At 38.9% G+C, this 19,877-nt stretch overlaps 2 protein-coding genes across 2 annotated transcripts in view; both read right to left on the bottom strand.

Moving 5' to 3' along the window:
- Positions 1 to 280: 280 nt before the first annotated feature.
- On the bottom strand, positions 281 to 5,659 carry alx1 (ALX homeobox 1). Its single transcript, XM_015008616.2, has 4 exons — positions 5,470 to 5,659; positions 4,947 to 5,251; positions 4,615 to 4,743; positions 281 to 628 (listed from the first exon to the last, which is right to left on the bottom strand). Exons 1-4 carry the CDS (start codon positions 5,657 to 5,659, stop codon positions 281 to 283), a joined length of 972 nt encoding a protein of 323 aa, XP_014864102.1.
- Positions 5,660 to 13,637: 7,978 nt separating this feature from the next.
- The window catches only part of lrriq1 (leucine-rich repeats and IQ motif containing 1), a 42,164-nt gene continuing 35,924 nt past the window's right edge, over positions 13,638 to 19,877 (bottom strand). The window contains exons 21-24 of the mRNA XM_088006575.1: positions 18,342 to 18,456; positions 17,140 to 17,200; positions 16,907 to 17,003; positions 13,638 to 13,901 (exon numbers count right to left, since the gene is read on the bottom strand). Coding sequence (XP_087862701.1) covers positions 13,768 to 13,901; positions 16,907 to 17,003; positions 17,140 to 17,200; positions 18,342 to 18,456 — 407 coding nt within the window. The 3' untranslated portion in view covers positions 13,638 to 13,767. The remainder of the gene's footprint in view (positions 13,902 to 16,906; positions 17,004 to 17,139; positions 17,201 to 18,341; positions 18,457 to 19,877) is intronic.

Raw genomic sequence — 19,877 nt, 5'->3', positions numbered from 1 at the left:
ATCAAAGCAACACTCCAGGTATGTCATTATAACATGAAGTAAAGCTCAAAAAAGTCAGTGTTGCATAATACTGCCCCTTTAAAGTGTCCTTCTGTCGTCTGCTAACAACTTTCCTCGTTCCCATTTCCTCTTCAGTCAAACTTGAGCTGAAGTTTCTCCCGAAGCCATATGGACCCATGAGTTAAGGCGTATTTTCCACGTTCTTTGGGAAGCTGGAAACTCCAGAAACAGTCCGTACCCTGCCTCTGCAGGCGTTCTGGTTTCAGAACCTCCGGCGGGTTCACATGGCCCAGGAGATGTTGGCCGCGTGCTCCTTGGCCTTCATGCGCAGCACGGCGATGCTGGACGAGCGCCTCTCGAACTCCGGCTTGGCCTCGAAGGCTGGGTGGCCGTTGGTAGCCGGCGTGAGGAGGGAGTCGGCGCCGAAGAAGTTGTTGAGGGAAACGTGTCCGAACTGGTTCTGCTGGCCGGCGAAGCCCACGTAGCCATGGTCGGCGGCGGTGGAGGCGGCAGCGGCGCGGGGGTTGTGGGAGTAGGAGGTGACGCACGGAGGGGACCCCCGAGGCAGCATGCAGGAGGACACCACGGAGCCGCCAGGGGCCGCGCTCGGCCACAGGTTGTTGGGGATCTGATGGGAACATTTTCACATTAAATCCACTCAATGTTGATCTTTTTTCTAAGGACAACAAAACAAAAAATGATAAATTGGAGAAATTACAGCTTTTCAAACACTTCAAGTTTAAAAAACACAAAACTATATTTTTAGTTTATTTTAATCTGAGATCTTTACATATAAAAATCCACACTGCAATAAAAACATGTTCAGTGATAAAGTTTGAGACTTTTGGTGTTAAAGAAGAACTAGGGGAGCACTGATAAGTTGGAGCCGATCTTCCTACCTTAGCAAAAGACTAAAAATGAAGGACTGTCCTCAGCAGCTCTGCATTGACAGATGTCAGACATGACCGCCCCCCAGGTCTGTCTGCACTTTTGCAGTTACCAAAAGTCACTCACTGTTACCAACTCAGTGATTTTCTTGCTATATTTAGCAACATTTCAGACAAAAAAAAATGTGGTATTGGTTAGAATCAGAATCAGCAGGTCAGGCTTTTTAAAGATCAGCGATCGGCCGAAAAACTGTGTGAACCTCTTAGAAAAACCAAGAGGAATTCATTAAGAAAAACGGTGATATCTGGTCATTTGGTCCAAGTTCGATGTTGACATTCCTCTTTTTTATTTCACATTTCCTAATACAAACAGGAAAATCTTAAAAGTTTTAAAATGCTATTCATTTATTTACATCTTCCGCTTAATATGTGGAATTTACCACAAAAATGCTGTTTAACTGGAAAGTTGTAGTCTTTTTTTATTTATTTATTTTATTTTTTTGAGTGCCAACATTTACTTATTTATTTATTTTGTAGGAATATGACGAGAAATAAAATGACTGAATCCTTGTATTTTCACAAAAATGTGAAAATATGTTTTAAATCTGGTCTCTACAGGCCAGGATGATGAAATCTCTGAAGATGAGATCTTGAAAAGTTCCACAGTTATTAACAGATGTGTTAAAAGCCTTAAACTCATATATTGTAGCAGCAGCAATCTTACATTATTACAAAATATTTATTTGAGAACCTTTATTAAGAAAGGGAACAAAAATCTATGTTCAGCATGACTTTTTTTTTTTAATAAAATCTCAGATTTCTTTAACTCCTATAAGATAAAAGAAACTGCAGCATTTTAAACCCATCCCTAACAGAAGTTGATCAGTGCTGAGGAGTTTTAATAAGTAATCAGTGACAGCCTAAAGTATTAATATAAAGTACAACCCTGAGGGTGAAGTAATCTACCATGTTTTAAAACGGGAAATTCGGAAGAATATGCTATTTCGTTAAGGGACATGCTTCTTTATCTGCAGAAAGATGGGAAGTTAAGAGAAATTAGCCTCACATAGAAAGCTGAAAAAAAGGAGTTAAAACATTAACGGATATAAACACAGCTGTATGTTTGATTCTGCTACTGCAATAACATCTGAAATTAAATTAGTATTCTAATTTTTTGTTTATGCATATTTTCACCACGTGTACTAATAAATGTGGACCATGCAGTAATTAAAAATACAAGTTATCACGTTCCAGAAGGTTACATCTGGGCAAACCGCCGTCCAACAGAGATAAAAACCAGACTTTAACTGAGCATTCTGTACTGTCTGATAAATGGGAACAACTGGAATGTGTGTGATTGAATTGAAATGATTTCCTTTTATTGTAAAGCACCTTGAGACGACATTTGCTGTGACATAAACTGAATTGAATTAAAAGACAACGCTGATTTTTACTGTCAGACCAGCTCACATTTAGACGCAGGTCCAGGTTTAAGAAGCCTAACAAATACAAAAATTCATTATAAATATAAGAGTATAAATTTGAAGTATAAAAAAGGTATCAGCTGAAGAGTGAAATAAGAAAACAGACCTAGATAAAGACTTCTACAGATGCCTAAATAAGGTGGAAGGCGGTTGGTGTTGATCAGATGAGCAAACCGAGCTCATTGCAACGACTTTTAGCCTGGACCAATGGAGTAACGGTTTGGTGAATGAAATCTACCTGCATGACTTCCTCCAATGTCCAGATCATTGACCAGAGAAGCTGAACAGGAAGTGAAATACCTTCCATTTCTGGGTTTAAAGGTGTTAAAGGGGAAAAAGCCATAAGACGAACTCAACTGGAGATCTAAGGTTACAGAAAAATTAAGCGTTCAGTGAGCATTTCTAAGTTTAGCACAGAGGACAAAGAAGACATTTAGTGAGATCTCAGGCAGGATCTCTGACTCGAGGCAGCTTGGTCGTACCGATTCGATGTTACTCTGCCCGATCTGATGAGATGACGGCCGAAATAAGACGACACAATCATGCATTTGTTCCTGGTTATATTGAGTCTAAATCAGGTCTTTTAAATACATAAACTTTCTTATGCCGAAAACGAAAATAGATGTAAAGAAACACCTAAACTGAAGGTTGTTTACTGCACCTTTTGCCCAAGTGTGGCTTTCAGAAAACGGAGGCAAAGAACATGAGCTAACCACTGTTTGAGACAGTGAAAGTCCACTTTGACAGTGAGACTAACTTGTTTCTGCAGGAACAATATGTGGTCGCACCAGAGGAATAATCCTGGGTAGTTAAAAGTCTTCTAAAGAGGCCAGTTGAAAACATGCGTCACATTTGGTGAAAAAAAGCACCAACAGAAAACCGGTCTAACGTCTAAAAGCTACAAGAACTCAGGATGGGTTTTAAAAGCAGATCCATAATTGGCTTCAGCTGTGCTAGTAAGGCTGGTATGTAAGGAAGCCCTTCAGGAACATTTGGGAAGAAAATGCGAGGCAGCCCAGACAGATTTTTGAAAGAAACGCTTCTTCTTTTCCAGTTTCATTTCAGAGCATCTTCATTTTAAAAACCCGTAACATGGAGCTTCTATTTATTTCTTAGAAAAAAAAGAAAGAGAGAGAAAAAAGCTCCACAACACTTGGAACTCTTTTTGGAGACTCTGTGTCAGTTTGTGAGAGGGGAACGCCTAACCAAAGGACAGACTGACATCCCGCGTCTCCTCTCACCTCATCTTGTACCTGACCTTTGCTCAAACTGAAAGATTAATGGTCGGCCGACATGAAATCTGATATGAGGGCCATTCATTCTGACGTGACACCTCGCGGGGGCTCTAATCAGCGTTCCGGGGCTCTTATCTGAAGATGGCTTTCACTGGAAGTGATTCATGGCAAACGAGCCGTTGACGCAAGTTGTTGTGCATTTTTGTCAAAAGTGAGCGAACCAAAGAAAGATCAGAGGCCAAGCTGGAGGAATCCACACAAAATAGGTCCAGGAAAGAAAAAATGAGTTTTGGAGATAAATACACTTTAATCATTTTTTATTATTATTATTACTTTGATTAAGCATATTAGTTTGTACATTCAATGTTCACTAAAACATTAAATATGAGTTTTGTTCACCACATCTCTCATTAGAATTTAATGTTGTTTTTTGGGGGGGCTCAGAGAAGCATCATGTTCCTGTCTGACAGAGAACATGAAGAATGATTCATATGAGTCCTATTAGGAATTAATATATCGAGCTCATACAAGGTAAGAACTGTCATTCATTTTGCAGTAGAGAAAGTTCAAATTAGTTGCAGCGAATTTTACTTTGGCTGTAAGCTGAGTTTTATTAAACCCTTATTCAGACTTAGCTACATATGCCACCTTGTTAGTTTTCCTCTATTTACTTGTATGATTTAATCCAAGCAAGTTGTTATTTATTATTATTATTTTTTGTATGTGTAGACAAAATAACTGGGTACAATTCAACTAATTTTGTTGAGAACGTGGGTTCAAATCGCTTAAATATATTTTATGTGGTATAGTGATATAATTTCGGCTCGGAAATAAAGATTAAAATATATCCCGAAAGATGTCTCCAAATGTCTTAAATTGTAAATGTTGGTTTTATCAGAGCAGCCGACGGCATTTCTTTCACTTCCAGTCCGAAACATAAAATTAACACAAAAAAAAATAAAAAAAAATAAAAACTGATTTATGAACGTAAATATAGTAGAAACTCGCCTGTGTGTAGCTGTCGGACCGAGGTAACACTGATAGATCGTAGGTGGCTGCGAAGTGACTCTTGGCCTGTTGGATCTGACCGTAGCGCTCCCTTTTCCTCCACTTCGCCCTTCTGTTCTGGAACCAAACCTAGCAGAAACAAATTGGAAAAAACTAAACATAACGCAGTTTAAATCCAGAAACTAAACACTTTTGGTTAGGAAAATCTTTGACTTAAAGTTAACTGACAAATTTAATGTTTATGTTTGCTTCTTTGTTTTTAAAATTAGCGTATCTTGAAATTTTTCTTAAAACTAACAAAATAACTAAAGGTAAGCTAGGTTGTACCGTACCTGTACCCTGGCCTCCGTCAGCTCCGTCCTCATGGCCAGCTGCTCCCGCACATAAACATCTGGGTAGTGGGTTTTCTGGAACACCTTCTCCAGCTCCTCCAGCTGCGCGCTGGTGAAGGTGGTCCGGTGTCTCCTCTTCTTGCTGCTGGACACGTTGCTGTCGCACTTGTCCCCCACGTCTTCCAGCTCGGTCTTTTCCGGGCCGCTCGTGACCGGAGACGCCCGCAGGGAGCAGCAGCTGTCGATGGACCTCGCGAGATCCGAGCGCAGAGAGTCCTCGTCCGTTTTCGGCACGCCGTAACTGGCTGATAGGAGACAAAATTATTATATTATATTATATTATATTATATTATATTATATTATATTATATTATATTATATTATATTATATTATATTATATTATATTACATTATATTATATTATATTAACAAAACATAAAACTGAAAAATAAATAAATCTCTCTAATGTGCACACTGATGCGCACCACGCCGTTCACAGGGACGCAAAAAAAGTTCCGACTCACAGCTCTGATCTCCGCAGGGCGATGAGCGGTGCTCGGCGCCCTGCAGTCCGAAGGCCTGCGCGCACTTCGGGGATGGCTTGTTGAAGTACTGCGCGCTGTCCAGGCTCTCCATGACTTGGTCCATGTAGTACTCGCTGGCCTTCATCGCCTGGCTTTTCAAGGCGAACTTATCCTCTATGTACTCCATCATAATTCCAATAAAGTGCTCCCTCTAATTAAATGTCAGCATCTATAAATATATATATATATATAAAAGTGTGTGTGGGGAGGGGAAATAAACGCAAACAGAAAAGTGGAGAGGTGTCCTGTAATGCAATAAAGCGCCAATGGAGTTTTAATTTGCTGTGCGGCGAAGCCCCGACGTCTAATAGACCCGAAGAGCAGCTATGAGTTCCTTAAAGGTCCCGACGCAGCCCTCCTCCTCCTGAATACACTGACAAAACAAACGGTTAGAGTTTTGTCAATAAATTTACCCAAGCAATTTGTAAACATTTTTTTGGATATACTTTACTCAATATTTCTGTTGATAAACTAAAGCAGTTTAAGAATAATGTAATTGGTTAATAAAAAAATATGTAGTTAATTAATTAAATTAGGTAAATTGTAACCAATCTTTCAAAAATAATTTTTGCTAATCTATTGCTAAGCTAATGCTGGATTTTGATCTTACATTCTTGTTTCAACACTGACATTTTATAAGTCACAAGTCTTGATTTTATGATTTCATTAGTTAGTATTCACTCAGATTCAGCATAAACATATCATGATAAACATATCAAGATGGAGAGTCTTCAGTCAGAGGCTTTCCACTATACCACTGTATCACAGACTGATACAGGAGATCCTTCCTTGTCACCGCCATCTGCTACAACAAATCAATCGAGGAACTTGGATCATGTGAGTTACACCATTTAATTTCCCCTCTTGGATTTAAAAACAATCTTTTAAGAATTGAATAAAAATATTGCTATCGAGACTGACTCGTATACCTCGACTAGCATGGACTTTTTTCACTTTTAGATAAATTGAAATGGCCATTTCAGTTTATATCAAAATATCACCATTACTATTGTCCTTTGGACAGCGCACATGACAGACCAATAAGGTCTTCAGTTAAATGCTGATTAAAAACATTTAAATATTAAACAATTCAGTTTTAGAACTCAGATATTAATAATCAATATGCCTGATTACGATTTAAAGTTGTGACGACTAAAACTCACCAAGCTCCAGAGTGTCTTTTTTTACAGTGCGTGAAAGCAGCGCACAACTCCTCCTCTACGGCCCGAATCCAAAGCAAACAGCAGTTCGATGTGACCCGCTCCGAGGAAGCAATCAAAAGTGACTTTAATTTACAACATGTTTAGACAGCCGAAATGAGGCAATAATTTATCCAAAGCTGCAGGTTGCGCTAGAAAATGAGGCTCAGTCGGGACCCGTCAGCCGCCCAGGAGCCCGCTGATCGCTGCGGTTAATCCGTTTCACGTCGGAGGAGGATGGAGCCGACAGGAAAATGTTCTGATTAATATGAAGACGTATGGGACACGAGCCTGCGTGTAGGCGCTGCTTCATCCTTGTCAGAGATTTGACTCGTCCAGCCTTGCAGTTAATGATTAAAATAGGTGTAAATATTGAGGGCGGGGTGGAGGGGAGATTACATTAGAAAATGGAATAAATCGAACGTTTAGATAAAGCGCGTGCTTGAGTGCTTTTTGTGATTGTTTACTTGAGGAATGTTGACGATTAAAGTCAATTATTTGTCAGATGAGCTCTTTTATATTCTGGGGGGGGGGGGGATTCTAGCTGCTCTTGCCCTGAACTTTAAAGAGTCACTTTTTAGGGGGGAGTCACAATATAATCAAATATTTTTAAATGAATCTGATTTAATGTAAATGTATCTGTACTTTGTTTTATTTTTATTGTTTTATTCTCAGTTTTTGCAGTGAATTCCGCCTCAGACTCATTAGATCTCATGTTGTCGTTGCTTCCGCTTTTTAAAGTAGGTTTTGACAGTTTTATGTTTAAATGCTTCTATTTCATTTAAAAATAAAGTTTATTTCCTCTTTGTTTGTTTTTTTTTTAATTACAATTTTGGAAATTATTTTAGCCAACTTCGTTCATACTGAACAAAGTTAATTTGCTATTAATTTCTATTGACAAAATATTAGCCAGCAGAAATGAACTGGTGTATCAATGTATTGGTTGAAAAACATATTTACAGCGTGTTGCATTTTAAGCATTTTGTGCTCAGTGAAAAGGAAAAAGCTGAATCAATTTCTTTTACATTTTTTAAATAATTGGTGACAATGGTTAATAATAACATTTTATTCAGAAGAATGCCTTACAACTGCGACTTTTAATTCAAATGTTGTCTTTCTGAAGCTTGAACACATCTACTCATTCGCTACTTTTTTCTGCTTTATATACAAATCTTTTTTTTTTCTTTTACTTAAATGACTGCAATAATAATCACTGACTTGCTGAATTATGATAAGCCTTTTTTTATTTTTTATTTCTTTATTTTTTTAAAAGCACCAATTTTAATCTGTGGGAAGACCTTTAGGAGCAAATTACTGTACACGGCGTCAAATTCAGGTTCTGCCTGAAATTCAACAGTTCCATAAGCGACAGGATGAATTAAAGAGCAAACATCCTCCTTCTTCATGCGGGAAAGTTGGATTCCGCCGAATCCCCTGCAGGAGCAGCACACACTCCGGGCTCTGCGGGGAGTTTCTCCGAAACGGCATGAAGAGTCCGTCTAAAATTCTCTTCTTATTGGAGGAATTATGTTACCGCCGGCACCACAGTGCATCTCCCGGCTCCACGTCTCCGCCCTGCGAAGCCCAGCGGGCGCAGCTTCGGTTCGCTGTGGGGTCAGTGGCAGTTACCTGGGGGCCGCTCGGTGCCACAGCAGAAGATTTCAAAACAAATATGAGGCGCTCTTAAGTAGCGGGAGGGATCTGTCACAACGGCCTTCTAAGGTGACCCCGCGCTCTCGCCCATGCTGAGGAGAAAATGTGAAAAGTTCATTGTGGTTAGCTATAGATAGGCCTTATGTCTGAAGAGGCCAGCCATTATAGAGAATAAGTCTGTGGTTGACTTTGGTCCAACAGGTTTATCAGTTGGACTAATTCTCTAAGTGCTGCAGGCGGTAAGTAAGTCACGAAAGGCTAAACTTAGTGAAAAAAATAACATTAAAAATAAAAACACTAACGTGTCCACTAACCATAAAGTGCGTAAAGTGAAATTACGAAAAATAAATTTGCTTAATGGAAACACACCAACTTAAAACACACACGTATTTTTCGAGAAAAGTTTTTCGGCAGTTTCAAAATAGATGTATAGTTCAGAAAACTGCGATGGAAACACTATTTTTTCATACCAGTCACGTGACCAACAACCAGACGTTACGGCTGGCGTAAACGACGAAGAAGACGACAGGAAGTAGCTGAAGCTCCTGAATGAAACAAATATCTCTCCATATATGTAATTGTTTACATTCCATTGCTGCCATGATTTTAATGACTTATCCAGTAAACAAGCTGATTCAGGTGTAATATTAATTTAATTTCTTTTTTTATTGGCAATACCGCAATTGCGAAATGGTGTTTTTTTTTTTAAGTTAGCAGAATATAGATAAAGATTTGCGCACATTTGTAATAGAAACGCAGCAACTTACTGAGTCCTGCAGCGCTCAGCATCAAACTCCAGATAATGAATGATCAGTGCTGTCAGTTCTAATGTGATCCAACACAGTTCAGCCTGACCGAACCCCGCGTGCCGACAGGGAGAGAGGGAGAGCGCGCGAGCATGACATCACTGCGCCCTAAGCCGCTCTTAAACTCTGATTTAATCTTCTGAAATGTCTTCAAACGTTGGCTCGCCACAAAAACACAAAAATCAAACCAGAGTTTGTTTTGCCCCTAAAGCCCAAACTGCGTAGAGTTTACAAATGCTGCTTGAGAGACGGCAAGAACATTTGACTCCGGGAGGAGTTTCAAAAAAAAAAAAAAAAGTGAAAGCAGCACTTTGGCGCTTTGAACGCTCTTTTTGTTTTGTTTGTCTGCAGTTTTTCCAGGAATCGAGCGATGCTTGATGCCAACTATCATCATCTCTCGTCCCCGTCGCTCTCGTGCCATCTGGGTTGGTGTGAACACACAGCACGGGCCACAGAAAACCGACTCAACCCTGGACGAAGGACAACCTTAATGTAATGTTGACATATATATATATATATATATATATATATATATATATATATATATATATATATATATATATATATATATATATATATATATATATATATATATATACATTTTGCTATTTTGCTTTATCGCATGTTAATGTTGCTGTAACTCTTCAAAGAGTTACAGTAGATGCTGATGGCGGTAGGCAGGAAAGTTCTCCTGCAGCAGTCTGTACTGCAGCGAATCCTGAAAGACATCTGACTCTGATTTTCTGACCCATTAAGAAAATCATTCCTGCCACACTGGTTGGCATCACAACATTTCAATCAAATACTGAAGCTTTTTTTTTTTTTTTTTTTTTTTTTTTACAAAGATCCTAAATTCTAACATGTTATTAGTAAATCATGGCCTTTTGTTTCTCTGGGTTTGTCCATAAATTGACTCAGAAACCAAATTTTCTTAGCCAGTGTTCAAAATAGAAAAGTCAAGGAAACCACATTTAGGTAAGTCAGGTATGTGCCGAGCCTCAGAAGAAGAAAAGGCTAAAAGAAAATGCTAATTGTTTAATCTTGCTCATATCAATAGTCATGATTCAAAAGCCTAAAACAAATCCAATACGTAACTTTTACAAAAATACTTTGGGGTTTTTTTCCATATTTTTTTTCAGGCATGGACACCTACAGCGGGGCGGCGTGTGCTTACAACGAGGATTCCAAACACCAATACACACCAGGGTTACCAGGGTTTTTCATTTTAGTTTAGTTTTAAGTTGTTGTTGACTTTATGTTGGTCTAATTCAGTTGGTTTTAATTGGTTTTTAGAGTGTGTTTGCTAGTTTTATTAGTTAAAACTGTGACGACTGAAAAGATCAAACTCCTCCAACTCCTCCTTGAGCTGCTACTGCCTGAAGAAATGCACCACTCCCGACCAAAAACAACCAATCAAAGCCGGGAGGCGGGAGTTAGCGCTGTCAATCAGTGCTGCTCAATGTGTTAATGAAGTATAGACAGGCAATAAATATAAAATTAAACTAATGAAATTCAAGTAGGATTTTGTTATAGTGTGAGATGATGAGCAAAATATAATTGGAAAATGTATTTATTGTTCATTCATCCTGACCCAGAGGAGCCAATAAACGTGCAGGCTGATATAAATCTCTTCACTCTAAAACTTTGTACAACAGTGATCTGTTGAGTTTGTTTTAATTTCATGGACAGGTGGACATTTCTGGCAGTAAGTACCTTACATGCTAAAAAATACTAAAACAATTATATTAAAAAAAACTTAATGTCTTCTTCTGAGACTGTTATAGTAAGACAGGTTCATATTTAGTTTTTTTATTTTTTGTATTAATTTGAAAAACTTCTGACATCATGAACCCGAAATAAGACCACCGCAAGAGTAAAATTTGAAAAATATGGTACATGAAAAGGTTTTATATCTAGAACATCCCGACTATTTAAATGACAGAACATCTTAAAGTCATACATAATCCTGTGTGCACACATCAGAGCCCACTTATTCTCAACACGACGCACTAGAGTCTCTTGTCGTTCGATAAAAGTGTGATAACTTAAAATTTCAGCATTAATTTAGCAGCTGTAAGCACACAAATAAGAAGATAGGGTCAAAAGTCATTAAATTTATTTCAGGGTTATACCCAACAATCCAAGGACAGAACACAAGTTTTGATTAAAAAAAAACAAAAAAACAAGGTTTCCAGGAATGTTTCTGGAAACCACAAAAAAAAGAAAAAAAGAAGAATGGAATGAATTTGCAGCTTAACCTAAAGCCTCACTGAGAAGTTTTTTATACATTTTGAGGTGTAACTTTGAGTAACTGGAATGCAAAGGCTTGAGGAGCTACACTTAAAAATATTATGCACTGCAGCGGATGATGGATTCAAAATATAATTCTGGGGACAGAAGCAAACCGTAGTGTTTCTGAGCTGGTTTGGAACATAAACCGCCCTCTTCTTTCACCGATCTGCTATATTTGATGAAAATGTATCCGGCACCAGCACAACAACCTGTAAAGACTTCAAACCCGTCCTCCCCCAGACAGAAGACAGAGCTCTTATGTTTCCAAAAACAGGACCACCACATCTCTGGCGTGTGCCGAAAATCCCCTCCAGCTCACGGCCCAAGCCCTCCCCGCAGACGCTGGAAGATAGAAGGAAAATAAGCAGACAGGCACGCATTTCCTGCCAAGGAGCCACTCCTAAGAGCTCGCTGTTTGTTTTGACCTTCATTAACGTATGATTTTTTTTTTTTTTAGACGGCAGCTCAGGCGAGGAGCCCGAACGCCTGAGGTGAGACGCCTACAGCGGGGCGGCGTGCGCTTACACCGAGGATTCCAAACACCAAAACACACCAGGGTTACCAGAGTTATTCAGTTTAGTTTAGTTTTAAGTTGTTGTGACTTTGTGTTTGTCTAATTCAGTTGGTTTTAATTGGTTTTCAGAGTGTGTTTGCTAGTTTTATTAGTTAAATGTTGTGTAGGTTAGTTTTTATTAGTTGTAGCAGTAGTTTTAGTTTTTTTATACTTTGGTTCAATTTTAGGTGCAGAATTGAATTGTATTACGATTTCGCATCAATTCGGTAATGAATACTCAGCAGAAGATACCATTTTCAAAAAATGTTTTCAAAGATTGAACAATCAACTAACTGGTGTTTTCTCCCAACTTTTGCTGTCGCCATTTTGTGGACCAGCAGAAGTGTAACGCCATAATCTGCCGACAGTTAATGTAAACTGCATGTATGGGGGAAAAAAATCATTTCCACATCAGTTCGAGCTAATAAATAGATTCGTAAACACTTAATCAAGGGATATTATATATATAATTTCAGTATGTTTCACAAATGCATGATAGGGTTTTAGTAAGCTAGTTTTTCCCCCCATAATTACAGCTTTTATTTATTTCAGTTCACAAAAATATTCTGTTTGTTTTAATTATTTTTAATTAACTTGACACACACAGGCCGATTATGACCCATCAAATTTAAAATCCACATTTATATGAAGAGTTAAAACTGTATGTAACTTTAATATAAAAAATAATTTTTTAACATATTTTTTTTATTATCATTATGTCCAGAGTATAAAACAAATAATCTGTAAATAAAATTAAGCTCCTCTGCCTTCTCTCAGTACCAACTACAGAAATAAACCACTCAGTCCAAAACAACCAATCAGAGCCAGGAGGAGGGTTTTAGCGCTGTCAATCACTCTCTTGCTCTCTGCTTTGCACCTCAACAGAGCCTGCAAAAAATGCTAAAGCTATTTAGCATTGCCACTGATGATGGCTTTACTGTAACGGTAAATTGTTTCTCCACCATTAGCACATTTAGCAGCAGGTACAGAAGCTTGACTGGCAGCGCTAAAATCTGCCTCCTGGTTTTGATTGGTTGTTTTTGACCGGGAGCGCTGCATTTTTTCAGACTGCAGTAGTAGTTGCTCAGGGAAAAGATGGAGGAGCTCAATTTTTGTTTAGATTTTGTCTCATACTATCAAGACATAACAATTTTAATAAATATAGAAAAAAATGATTTTTTGCCATATTCACATACTGCACCTTTAAATAAAACGGAAACAGTTTTATTTGAGTTCATTCTTGTGAGACTAACGAGAAGGGGTTTTTCTCTGTTGAGGTCCATATTTATAAAACATCACAGGAACAAAATAACAATAACAGTTCAGCGTTTTGAACCCACAGGTACTGAAGGATCCTGGTTTCCATTTCCTGCCATCATCTGCATGTGAAGCGAGTAATTTCCCAGAGTTTTGTGGCTTTCCTCCACGTGTTTTGATGCGAGTTGGCTGCCGCCAAGCGAAGGCACTGATAGCTCTGGAAACGCCTCGAGATATTTGGGCTGCTTCAGGTTCCTGTCCGTCTTCATTTCTAAGAGGCCCCGTTACTTTCTGTTCGAGTTGGGGAGGGGGAAAGACTTGTACAAGAGCAAAATATGAAGGAACAGGCCATTTTCTACCAATTTATTCTTATGTCTATTGACATCAACTGTAATCTTAACATCTGTCAATCTTTAAGAGGAATACATACATTTAAAAGCTTTAGAAAAAAATGAAGTAAAGAGATATTTTCAGGCGTTTACTTAGGCAGTCTGTCCCTCTTCTTGCCTCCGCCCCAGCCGCCGCTCAGCTGGACGGGGTTGTCCCGGAAAGAGATGCGCTCCTTTTTTACCACAGGGGATGTGACTCGTCTGGGGGGTAGAGCGTCTTTACCTGGGGAAAAGTGGAAAAGGAATATATCAACTTTTAAGATAAAAAAAATTACCAGGATTTAGGCCAGTGGTGTCTAAACATTTTGGCATGGGGGTCAAAAACAGCGACGGGACGTTCACGGACGATCCAAATCTTTTCAACAGCTCTTTAACCTGAACGACTGGACTTGAGTCTTTCTTTCAAACACTTTGTCAACGTAAAGCTATGCTATGAGTAAAATTTCTTGTTCATAGAAAAATTTACATTTTTTAAAAAGGAATCATTTGTAGGGCTCTTTGAAGTGAACAAATAATTCAGTTCCCTTCAAAGAGCCATAAGTCCCATCACTAACCAAAAACGTCAAGTTGAAACTACTTAGGGCCTCAACTTATAATTTTTGTATTTTTCCTTCCTAATTATAGAAAAAAATCATTTTTTATTTTATTTTACCTGCTAAACAAACAGCAATGTAAATAGAACATTTTAAGAAAAGAAGCAAAGAAATAAGATTTCTGCAGACAAGCGATGTTCAAATCATTAGACAGAAAACAAAAGAGAGGAGGGGAGGTCTTGCAAAATTTGTCAAGCAAAACAGCAAACCATGGCCTACATTTTTCATTTTTTTCTAGATTTTTCTTTGGTATGTTTTAAGCAGCAAAAACTGTAAGCAGTTAACTCTTCCTTTGTTTTGCTAAGTGTATTAAATGACTAAAAGTGCACTTTCTGAAAAGTCACTGGATGTTTTTTGGTCAGGACTACTTTGTGTTGCCCCTTACATTTTACATTGTAATTATATTGTTTCTGAACAGCCTGGCATCTGTAAAATTTCACCTCAACATTAAGTGAAAGAACAAGTTATTTTTTAACTGTGACCACGGACCACCAGAAATTATTCGGAGGGCTGCAAATGGTCCCCGGGCCTCACTTTGGACAACCCAGGTTTATGTGATAAATCAAATGACATATTTGGTACTGAACTTTTTATTTTTTTTTTTGAACAAACAATATTTGAGTCTTTTTGCAAATTAGAAATAATTTTCCCATGTGGTCTATCCCAAATAATTCTAAAACTGATTTAATAACAAAATAAAAATTCACTATAACTGACAGAATTTGACGCCAAAGTGTGCGGCGGGTAAGATCCGGTGTTTTTCTACCCGGCCCTGCAGACGCAGGGTAAAGCTGCGTCAGAGGCCGCTCCGTCTCAGCGCAGGATCAGCACAAAGCTTTTCATACACAGAGAACAAAGGCTGAGTTTTTACAGCATATGATGCGTTCCACGTGTAGAGCTCAGACCCCGGGTCCCCACAGCTTCCCCACACAGGGAGACAAACATTTAAGGGTGGGGAGGAGTTGGGGGTGTTGGGGTCATATTTAGGTGGAGGGGGGGCATTGTGACCATTGATCCAACTCCAAAAAGCAGAGTAAATTATAAAGTATCTATGCTCACAAGTCGAACCCAATAAAATCTCTTTAGGTTTGCTTTGTGTTTGTGTCAATTTGGTGTTATTAGCCTTGTTTGAAATAGTTTAAAGGCACAGAACCACGTTGTTCTGAGCTGAAACCTGGCAACAGTCAGGAGGGCTGAGAGTGGTTTATTAAAGACCGTCATTGTGTTAGGCAATGTCCAATCATGTGTTTTCAATGACTTTAAAAACAAAACAAATCCTTCACTAGGTGTTGGAGTGAGCTCAGAGTTGGTGGGTCTGGTTGCTCAGCGGATCGCCTGCCGCTGCCAAACACTCGTAAACTGCAGCTGACACCGTCCCACCTGAACGTACGCTGGTCAAACAGCACTAAGCGATTCATTCAAACCCACCGCTGCCTCAGAGCGACCCCTGCTGTACGCCTGAATAGAAAAATTAGCTTCTGAATTAAAAATGGCTCCTGAATCAAATCTCGATCCTAAAACTGGGAATCGAAAGACAATGAAAGAATCACATCTCTACTGCTAACTGAGCCCATTTCATACCCTGCTCAGTTTATGAAGTAAGTAATTGTTTTTTTTATTTTATTTAGAAATGCTGTTGCCTTAAACACACATTCATATTTCAATTTGCCTTGGGCAGCTTCGGTAAGTGGCGTCTTCGTCGGTTCGGACAAAGAGAGCTTCTTCTTTCTCCAGTGGGGAGCAGCGTCTGTGTCTGCTGAGCAGCCGCTGCACCTCGTGGACATGATTCTGAAACCATCAGCCCAATTCAATTTGGCTTCGTTAGAGGAGGGGACAGGGCTCTCCTTCACTTGAATTCCTGGGCTTGTTTAAAGCGGTCATCTGCTGTCAGTCTGTCAGTAGCATCTTTGTCACTCCAACTCCTGAGTCCCTCACTTGTCCTGACATAAGGGCCAGTCATTCTTCACTGAAAGGACAGGTTTTTTTAGTTGTTTTTTTGCCTCCGTCTGTGTCTGTCCACTTCCTCTCAGGACAGATTTCACGGCACCTTGTCCCCGGCCCGACCCTGTACCCCCTGCCTCCCCATCAATATCACCACATACATGCAAAAAAGCAAGTTTGAACGTAGCTGCACTAAACCTGCCTTTATAACACTCGATTAGCGCTCAATTAAAAGGTAATAACACATTCTTTTTCAAATAAAAAGTTTGTTTTTTCATACTGGCACATATTGTTTCCGTCTAAACAGTTTATTTGTTGTCACTTTTGAAGGAACACAAACCTGAATGTTACTGCTTACAATTCATATAAACAGATGATACCTGTTTATTTTTTAAATTAACAATGTGTCTTAAGCTTCTACATAAGCCCAAGTTTCAAAACAAAAGCTCAGCAAATGGTGTGGAGATTTAAATTCATTCATACAAAATCCACAGTGACTGTGAAACTGATAATCTTATGAATATTAACTTGGGCAATCATCAATATCTTACATTGTTTAAAATCTTAATGACGTGAATTGTAAAAATAAATGTTTAAATGTGTCCAGTTTATCAAATCATTTCTGAATTTGATCGGCTTTGATTAGTTAAAAAACTGAATACTTTTTTTTAATTAATGTGGTTAAAATACTGACCTGCACAAGTCACGTTGCTTCTGTTCACTTTGCCGAGCGGAGCGGTCAAACTGCTGCTGGAGCAGAGTCTTATCGCTTTGGGTTGAGCTCCACATGCCTGCAAACACCATAAAGAATCACTAACTAACAAAGTCTGGGTCCGTTTCTGACTTAAGAAACCTAAAGAACTTGTGCTGATAACAATTTACGGTCAACCATGCAGGATCCAGGAGACAGGATGCCACAATACTCACCGCGACCTGGACTGTACCTCTGCTCAGGATGGATGGTTTTATCTCTGGTAAAAATTGTCCCCTGGGGATAAAAATAACAAAAGTTTATTTTATTCGTCTAAATTTGAAGCTCAAGAGAACTCACTCTGAAGAGACCATATGAAGACGGGCAGGAAGGCGGTAACTCTGCTTCCAGCCTTGATTTTCACAGTTCCACTTGTTTAAAACTTTTAGTTCTGAATGTAGTTAAGGGCGAGTTTAGGCAAGGAGAGTCAGTTCTTGAATTGCGAAGGCCAACACAAACGCCTTCAATATGGGAATATTGATAGTAGAAGAAATGGGGCTCTTCTCCATGTCGTATTTACTAGCTGCATTTCCATTAACTATAAAATTGTGAAAATTGAAATCACAAAAATAAATTTCTTTAATGGGAACACACCAATTAAAAAAAAAAAAAAACTCACATTTTCCAAAAAAAACGTTGCGCTAGGATGAAGTGAACTTTTGACCGAATCAAAATAAATGTGTTTTGCAAAGCTGCGATGGAAGCACTTTTTTCTCATCACACGATGACGTTACTACTGGCAGAAACAACAAAGGAGGTAACAGGAAGTAGTAGGAGGATGATGATTTTTTTTTTTTTTTTGGACAATGTGCAGCTGGCTCCACCCAAACTCTGACTCACAGCATCACACAGTTCATAAAAAGTTGTGTCATTCCAGCATGTTGGATCCATAGCTCTTCTGTAAAATCACTGACTACAATTTCCCCAAAACGCCCCGTATGTAACCACTGAAGGCTGATAGATGATGAGTGCTAGTACCATGGCTGAAATACAAATATATTCATGTTACATCCATTGCTTCCATGATTTTTAATGACTTATGGCTTGAACAAACTTATTCATGTGTGATTTTAATTTCAGTTCTTATTTAATGGAAACACTACAATTGTGAAATTGTGTTTTTCAACACCTGAAGAATATAGACGAAGGTTTATACACATTTGTAATGGAAACACAGCTAATAAGATCAACATACATAAAGACATACAACACAAATCTCACGCTGGATTATTAGGTTTAAGAGTAAGTGTGGTAAAAGGGATTTTATAAAAACAAAAAAAAAAAAATTCTCTCTTGTGAGATTATATTGCTACGATAAAAGATGAATTTATTTGAAGGTTTTATGGAACACATTCAGCAGCAACATGAAGCCCCTCACCTCTCTGACTGCCGCTCACGCAGAGTAACCTGCGTCTTCAGCTGTTGCTCATCTTGTTGCCGCCTCATCTGCTCCGGTCGCTCTGCTCTCCGAAGACCCACCTGGGCCTCACCGACTGCACCCGACAGAACCCAGAAAATAAACGTGGAAAGCCTGTATAAGGAGACAATCTAAACTGTATACACAGAGCAAGCTCATCATTGGAAATGCTAGTAAAAGTTAGCCAAGTTTTTCCATTTGACATGTGTTAATTTGATCATCATAAAATATCCAAATGATGCTAACGAAAGCCTCTTTGTGATTTCTCTTGCAGCTCTGTGAAGGCCTGCAGCCCTTTGTGAAACCCAATCAAAGCAACACGTAGCAGTTTGTTGCAGAGGGAGATCTGAAAGGGCTCCTGATTTATGAGTTGTGCTGAAATCCCATTATAAGGCCATAATTCAATGTAAACATTTATGCTGCAGTGACAGTAAAGCCGCAGTGGATGGGTGTAAACTGATAATGAATTTTGACAGTCCGACGCTGGAACTAATGACGCAGTTATTTAAGCGATTTACTCGCTTTTGTGGAGCTGTAAAAAAGAAAGAGAAAAAAAAACAAAAAGAAAAGAGGAGAAAGGCTTTACAGTTTTCATGGGTTAATTGAAAGGCCCCACTAAAAATGTCAAGTGATGGATGCCTCCCCCTGGGGCAACAAAGGCCAGGAAATGGCTGTACGCAGTTCCGAAAGTTGAGAGAGAAACGAAGAATTTGCAGCCCAAATTGCTACAGATTCTTCAATTTTTTTTTTTTTTTATTATTTTGCAGCTGCTTTCTCTTAAAACCGGACAATTAAAGTAATTAAATAATTACCAATAATTCACCAAATGACTCAAAAATTGCCCATAAACTGTTTTATATGCACTAATTATATCAGGGTTTTATATGGATGGTTTTAAAGCAGCTAATGATAATTTACAATCACTGTGATTCTCATTGTGTGGAGGTAATCCAAGATGAATTCGGTGATATATAGTCTGCATTAATGCTACTCTCGCGTAGCATTCACCCCCCCAAACCAACTCCCACCCTTCCTTCCAGCTCCCGTCCTGTCTCTCTTTTCCTTTTCCCTTCAGAAGACCCAGAGCTCCTTCCTGACCTCCTTCAACCTCCTGAAGCCCCTTCTTCTCCCCCGCTGGACATCAAAACAGGGCCTGTAGGAGTCACGCCTATTTAACGGGGCTCATAGGCACATTAAGTGATCTAATGTCTACTGAAAGAACTCTGAATAAGAAAGTTAGGGAGGAAGTTGGAGGATTTAGCCCCCCTGGCTAACCGAAGACAATTAAAGGGGCAGCATTATGTGCTTTACAGGCATATGATGCCTTTCTATAGAACAATCAAGTAACTATGTTCACTTCAGTTGTTATAAAAATGCTATAAATATGAAATATGACTTAAAAGAAATTTGACTTTGATATTTAACGCCTTGACATAGGGCCTCTGTCTCTTTAAGAAACTCCTGTTCTTTCTGAGACCCCACCTCCAGGAAGTCATC

The sequence above is a fragment of the Poecilia mexicana genome, unplaced genomic scaffold (genome assembly GCF_051168715.1).
Source record: "Poecilia mexicana isolate PSO_F unplaced genomic scaffold, ASM5116871v1 scaffold_6, whole genome shotgun sequence".
NCBI classification, from domain to species: Eukaryota; Metazoa; Chordata; class Actinopteri; order Cyprinodontiformes; family Poeciliidae; genus Poecilia; species Poecilia mexicana.
The sequence above is the reverse complement of the archived record's forward strand: the minus strand, read 5'-3'. Positions and strand labels throughout refer to the sequence as shown.

What these genes read in the sequence shown, in the direction of transcription:
- alx1 (XM_015008616.2), bottom strand. Translation starts at nt 5,659, where the DNA reads ATGATGGAGTACATAGAGGATAAGTTCGCCTTGAAAAGCCAGGCGATG. An exon ending in TGACGGAGGCCAGGGTACAG is followed by an intron (nt 4,744 to 4,946) that starts GTACGGTACAAC and finishes TGTTTCTGCTAG; the next exon opens with GTTTGGTTCCAGAACAGAAG. An exon ending in GGTCCGACAGCTACACACAG is followed by an intron (nt 629 to 4,614) that starts GCGAGTTTCTAC and finishes TGTTCCCATCAG; the next exon opens with ATCCCCAACAACCTGTGGCC.